General features: G+C 39.7%; 1 protein-coding gene across 1 annotated transcript in view; it reads right to left on the reverse strand.

Moving 5' to 3' along the window:
* LOC107549901 (unconventional myosin-Ib-like) overlaps window positions 1-7,356 on the reverse strand; it is a 62,904-nt gene that overhangs the window by 22,486 nt on the left and 33,062 nt on the right. Inside the window, exon 6 of the mRNA XM_016231086.1 lies at window positions 6,971-7,034. Coding sequence (XP_016086572.1) covers window positions 6,971-7,034 — 64 coding nt within the window. The remainder of the gene's footprint in view (window positions 1-6,970; window positions 7,035-7,356) is intronic.

Here is a 7,356-nt window from a genome sequence, read left to right on the forward strand (position 1 = left end):
GGGGGCGGGGTTTGTGGGTTGGGGGGGGGGGGGATTTTGCTTGAGTGTCATGTGACTGTCTGTGAATGGGAGGAAGCCACGCCCTATTTTGGAGCTCCCACCCCGTTTTGGAGTTCCCGCCCCCATTTGGAGATCTCCAGGCTGCAGTTATACCCTTCTCACTGAGTCGGAGAATGCTTTGGGAACGAGAATGCCCACGCCCCCATACCATACTGACCAATCCCTGCCTAGTGTGGATCGGCACAGCTAGGCTGAGAGAACTGAGGAGCCAGGAATGGCATCAAGGTCAAGGCTATAGAACAGGGTTCCTCAATAGGCGGCCCACGGGCCACATCCGGCCCGTGAGAGAAAAATGTTTGGCCCGTGCTAATTTCAAATAATGTGGCAAGAAAATTCAAACGCAGCATCAGAAAGCTACATTAACTTACATCGTGTCTACACGATCTACGCGTGTCTACGCGAGCGGCGCGACGCAATAAAATACAATAGAACTCGGAATCAGTGATGCTGTCTTGGATGCGGAGCGACACGACAAATCGCCGACAGTAAACTGCTGAGTCGTTCTATTTATAACGTACTGACACAACGTTCAAATGATTTGCAATGCTTTGTCGCGTCCAGTGTAGATACGATGTGACAGCAAAAACATGGCAAGTGTGTGGAAAAGAAAAGTGGACATGGAAAATAGATGATTAAAATCTGAATGGGCTGAACAGTTTTGAGTGAGTGACTGATATCTTTGTTATGGAATACACGTGTTGGTTCGCAGTGAGTTCACAGTTTTAACGTACAGGTCTGCTTTCATTTATTTTCAAGATCTGAGGTAAAATAGGCTGTTGTTGCTTTCACTATGGCTATAAAGATAACGCAAAATATTCAAACTCACATTAGACAATTTTAACATTGAATAAAGCACATAATCATTACCTGAGATTATTACTGTCATATTTTGTATGTTGTTCCTGCTGCCGCGACGTTGCAGAAAATAAAAACCGTTCCAAAAATACAATCCTATGTCGCTTATTGTCACGTGTCGCTGTCGCGGGTGGTTAGGACAAAAACTACATGGAAAATATACTTTTTATCGCGTCGTGTCTGGTTGGGACACACGGTGTTACAGTTTATACAGTATCTCACAGAAGTACGTACACCCCTCACATTTTTGTAAATATTTTATTATATTTTTTCATGTGACAACACTGAAGAAATTACACTTTGCTATAATGTAAAGTAGTGAGTGTACAGCTTGTATAACAGTGTAAATTTGCTGTCCCCTCAAAATAACTCAACACACAGCCATTAATGTCTAAACCGCTGGCCACAAAAGTGAGTACACCCCTAAGTGAAAATGTCCAAATTGGGCCCAATTAGCCATTTTCTCTCCCCGATGTCATGCGACTCATTAGTGTCACAAGGTCTCGGGTGTGAATGGGGAGCAGGTGTGTTAAAGTTGGTGTTATCGCTCTCACTCTCTCATACTGGTCACTGGAAGTTCAACATAGCACCTCATGGCAAAGAACTCTCTGAGGATCTGAAAAAAAGAATTGTTGCTCTACATAAAGATGGCGTAGGCTATAAGAAGATTGCCAAGACCCTGAAACTGAGCTGCAGCACGGTGGCCAAGACCATACAGCGGTTTAACAGGACAGGTTCCACTCAGAACAGGCCTCACCATGGTCGACCAAAGAAGTTGAGTGCACGTGCTCAGCGTCATATCCAGAGGTTGTGTTTGGGAAACAGACGTATGAGTGCTGCCAGCATTGCTGCAGAGGTTGAAGGGGTGGGGTCAGCCTGTCAGTGCTCAGACCATACGCCGGACACTGCATCAAATTGGTCTGCATGGCAGTCATCCCAGAAGGGAAGCCTCTTCTAAAGATGATGCACAAGAAAGCCCGCAAACAGTTTGCTGAAGACAAGCAGACTAACATGTACCAACATGTACTGTGACATACTGAAGCAGAGCATAATCCCCTCCCTTCAGAGACTGTGACGCAGGGCAGTATTCCAACATGATAACGACCCCAAACACACCTCCAAGATGAACTTGTTGCATCTTTCCCAAAAAGACTCATGGCTGTATTAGATCAAAAGGGTGCTTCTACTAAATACTGAGCAAAGGGTCTGAATACTTAGGACCATGTGATATTTCAGTGTTTCTTTTTTAATAAATCTGCAAAAATGTCAACAATTCTGTGTTTTTCTGTCAATATGGGGTGCTGTGTGTACATTAATGAGGAAACAAAATAATGATTAAATGATTTTAGCAAATGGCTGCAATATAACAGAGTGAAAAATTTAAGGGGGTCTGAATACTTTCCGTACCCACTGTATATGGTAGTGCATGCATAGAAGTAAATATTGCTGTTTATTACTGTGTATTGGTATATTGGCTCATATAAATTAAAATGATTCATTAGTCAATCTTTTAGCATAAATGTATGAATATTCAAAATATACCATCAAAAGTCTACTTCTATAGTATGAGGCCCTAAATGACAATGTATCATCAAATAACTCAATTTAACTTCTGTATTGGAGGAAACTAAAATGCCCATGTTACTTTTTTTGGTTCATTTATAAAAGCAAGATGGCAATGAGCAGTTGTCACTTCCTGTTTTATCTGATGCCTGTCACAGCAGTGGCTTAGTGGCTGTGGGCCACAAGCTCATTAATAGTTTATAGCCCCATTAAAGATCCCCTGTTGTGGAATCTACCTCAACAATAATCAAACACTAAGGAGTATCCTTTGTCTCTCTTTTCCCTAATCTTCTCCTTTAACTTCCAGAGATAAATCATGCTGTCTGGTGTAAGAGTAGAGTCTGAGGCAGGACGAGTCTGAGGAATGCAGGAAAACTTCAGCCCTGAGGGGACTCCACTCTGACCTTCCACCTTCTGCACACTCGCAGACCTTTGTTATTGCTTTAACACAACTCCAGTAATGGCCAGTGACTTCGGTCCTCCACTCAAACATTAGAAGTCGTTCTTTTCTGCATTGCTTTGAATTGACTTACTCAAAAACCTAGCAAGCTGCCTTGCCATGAGCTGCCTGGTTAGACAGCTGCCTTCTAAGTGGCCATTCACAGGACGAATACTTGCATATAAACGTAGCGCAAGATAATTGAACAGAATGTGCCATTATAGGAGATTTTCTCCCATACATTGTTGCAAATATAAACAGTGATCTGCTGTCTCAGTAAGTTTGATATTTAAATATTGAATTAATGATATTAAAATAAGTATTCTTCATCTGGTCTATTGTTTGGTCCACTGTTTTCAATCCAACATCACTTTGTGGCAAAACTGTTTTGAACCCTATAATAATCATATTTGATTCGCAAATGTGCTAAAAACCTGTTGTACATAATCTACTACATGTCTTTTGTCATCTTATTGATAGTTTATTTTATTTATTTTTCAAAATCAAGTAAAAGGCCTCTTGAATTGAAAAATGACCCCTTTCAGGTCATGGTTCACGTGTCTTTTTGCTGTGAGACCTTTACTGATTTTTTATTAACATAAGAAATATTTTGATACAAACATTTACTGAACATTTGCTAGACATTTTTGCAAGTAGTGATTCACATTACAAGCCATCAGACTTCCATTTTACTTTTTGGGTATATACGCATTAAAAACTACACCAATTTGCATATTTTTGCTCCGTTTTGAGCCTCTGGATAAACTAAGGTATTTTCTACTCAATCATGCACTCCATATTCTCACCATATCATAGAATCTGAGGCATAGACTTATATCATAGGTCAGGCTTTACAGGGTTAACTTGATAGTGTCTTAAAAACTGTAAGATGCACTGTAACAGCTAAACACATCTGTCTACCACATGACAACATTTACACTGCTTCATCTGCCATCTTGAATGTCTTTTTTCCACTCAGCTTGGTCCAATGCATTCTGGGATTACCTTTTTCTGCACAGGATTTTCTGACTTAGAATAAGGCTAAATTGAAATATCTCAGCATAAAGCTTCAACCTATCATCAGCAATAGCCTTCATGTTGGGAGCATGCCTATGATGCCTTAAGTTTAGGCTGCTCAGTAGGTTTTAAGAACAGAGTTCTGGGGCATGAAGTCTGTTTGTTCAAATCATCTAAACAGTTTCTAGTGGGGAAAATGATGCTGTATCAGATGACTCTAAGACTGTTTCTTACTTTGGAGGAAAGCCCTCAGGCTTCAGAGCTGTCTGTAGCATCCCGTTATAGCCTGTCTGTGGAAATACAACTTGGTTGTTTTGAAGCACTCACAATAGATTCTATTGTGCAGACTACATGAAGCTGTAACAGTTTAAACTACTGATTTTAGACAGCAGAGGCCAACTGCACCAGCTGTGCGTAAATTCAACTTAAGCCTAGTTTTGATGTAAAGGGGAAGTAAGTTACAACTTATGCACTACTAAATATTTTTGTGTTGCACCATTAAACTTGAAACGCAACTCTACTTATTGATAAAATATTTACAGAAATTTCAACCAGGAGTAACGGGTGGGAACCCCCCCCCCCCCAGCAGATTGACTGAATTGCATCTTGAATAGCTCCTCTTTTACCTGACAGACTTCAATACTTTAGACATACATGAAATTGCTGAGGATATTGTGAATAATTTATTAACTTTGTTACCAGCTTTTCAACACAAATTCGACCTAAACAATGTACCTCTGTGCAGATCGGTCAGCCTTGTGCATGCAAACATAATAACTCGTAACAAATAAAAGTCAGTTTTTTGGTGTCAGTATTTAATGATTGGTCCTTTACTTATAAATATACTTATTTTACTCTTTATTAGTGTCTAAAGGATTGAAGTCTGTCACATAAAACAAGAGCTTATTGATGCAATCTGTTCTATTCAAACCGTTACCCCTGAGGTTTCTGTAAATATTTAGTTAATGTGTAGTTTATTAATTCAAATTAATATTTGTACCATTAGTTATGTGAGGCAAAATAAGTTACTCTGCTATTGGATCATTAAGGGTAAATGTCACATTATGCAACTACGCATAGCTACGTTCTGTCTTAAGAACAAATTAAGTACAGAGTTACAACTACTTTGTGTTCCAGAACTTACGAATGGCTGGTGCAACTCTACCCAGACTTCAGTAAAAACTGTGGGGGAATTGTTTTAACTGTGGGACTGTTAAAAGCTCTTCCAATCACACATCGGGAAAAAACAGTAACATTTTGCTCCCACTTCCTGTGTCTTTGGCTGTATATGTTTGTGGAGTCAAAATAAAAGATAACTGGAAACAGGTGAAGGTCTTGCTGTTCTCAAGTAAAGTCACTGTGTTCATATACCCAAGCAGAGGCGTTTCTATATCTGAGCTGAAGGGGTAACTGTCGAGTGAAGTAATTCTGTGCTGAACCAAATATTAGCACAAAAGAAATGTCAATTGTCATGTCATGTTGTCAATTAGGTCTAGTGACTCCCCTGCATGCGATGGAGTGCCGTAGATAAATCACATCAGCATCATTAAGAGTGGGAGACCGATCGATTCTCACATGGATAGTGGCACACTATCTGATCGACTAGTTACTCGAACTGCTGTACTATATAGGTTACAAACCCTCCTCAAATCAATAAGCAAATGGACAAACTGTGTTAACTGCTAGAGGAAGTTGCTGTGGGATTAATTATCTCTCCATGCCAAATGGTAGCACTTTTGTTTCCATTTAAAGATTTTAAGGTCACTTGTCATAGTGGTTCAATCACATTTTTGACCAGATAAATGTTTCTACAGTTTAGAAATTGCCTGCTATTTCAGTAATTATTTAATAGGTTAGCTGACATGCAAAAAAAGCACTCTCAATGTTGTCAACAACATTGGGAAATCATACATACATTTGCAATGGAGTAATGGACTACTGTGGGAGAAGAGGCTTGAATTCGATGTTGAAATTTAAAGTAATGTATTAAGAGATTGTGCATATTTTAAGTCACCATTCCTCAACGTTTCAACTACCCATTAATTCAACACTATACATCAGGGTTCCTCAAATCTTGCCCTGTAGGGCCAATGCGCTGCAGAGTTTAGCTCCAACCCTGATCAAACTCACCTACCTGTGATTTTCTAATGATCCTGAAGACATTGATTAGCATGCGCAGGTGTGTTTGATTAGGGTTAGAGCTAAACTCTGCAGGAAAGTGGATCTCGTGGGCCATATTTGAGGACCCCTTCTATTCATGAATCAAATGCATGAGGAAACATTTAGATAAATGGACCACTGGCTTCAACAGTCAAGAGCATGTGTGCCAAGCCAACTAGACTGCTGGTCTGGCTTTGAATTTGCAGAGAGACAGACTCAGGGGCATATTACAGGAACCATTGCTATGGTGCAACAAAATAAGGACATGTTCTGGATGGTTTGTGTGTGAATAAATGCAGCAGTTTCCCAAAACCCTCTCTGAGAGCACACAGCTGGGAGCAAGAGTAAAGACACAGCCACTTGTATAAAATTCTTTCCGAGAAAAAAAAAAAAGTTGCCCAAAATGAAGCTTCTATCATCATTTATTCTCCCTTGCATGTTGTCTTTGCACTCACATGACTTCTTCTTCAGAAAACACAAAATGAGAACTTTTAAAGAATGTTCTGAAGAATGCAGTTCTTATCCATAAATAGAAACCGTGATCCATTTTTTCCCCCTTTACTTTCACTCTTGATCAATTTCACTCAAATTACTAAATAATATAGTGTATGAAACAAGTCACTTTGACTACTTTTATAATGGTTGTTTTGTACATTTGGGTGGTTGACAGTCACATCACAATGTTATTGTATGGAACAAAAGCTGCATGAACATTTTTCAGACTTTTGTATTTTAGACATAATTAAACAGCATATGGGCTTGGAACGACATGAGGGTGAATAAATAATGACAGATTTGGGGTGGACTATTCCTTTATTTCTACTTGGGCACTATTACAGGGATACTCCTTGGTTTCCACCTTGTAATTATACTCACAATTACTGATGACTCCACCAAGGGGGTCTCCTTTGAAGTCAAACTCGATATCCATGTACTTCCCCTGTAGAAAGAGAAGAAATTGTTAGCACATCCCATAAAAAGTGCATGGTGGGTTAGTTGATGACATGGCTCTTTATTATTGTTTAACATGGTCTTCCTGTGCAGTCAAAATAAGATATTACTAAGAAGCTAAGGTCTAAGAAGCAATGGTGACATTGCATCAAGGCCTTTGGTACTAATGGTAGGCTTGCTGCGGAGAACCACGTGGCTCTTTTGTGGTTCTTGATGGTAGGAAAAGACGCATGACAACAAGAGCAGTGATCACTGCAAATAGGGCTGAAATTTGAGCCTTCCTTGAGGCAAATGGGGGAAGAAAAAAAAAA

Source organism: Sinocyclocheilus grahami, unplaced genomic scaffold, assembly GCF_001515645.1.
Source record: "Sinocyclocheilus grahami isolate Dianchi unplaced genomic scaffold, SAMN03320097.WGS_v1.1 scaffold383.1, whole genome shotgun sequence".
Lineage (NCBI taxonomy): Eukaryota > Metazoa > Chordata > Actinopteri > Cypriniformes > Cyprinidae > Sinocyclocheilus > Sinocyclocheilus grahami.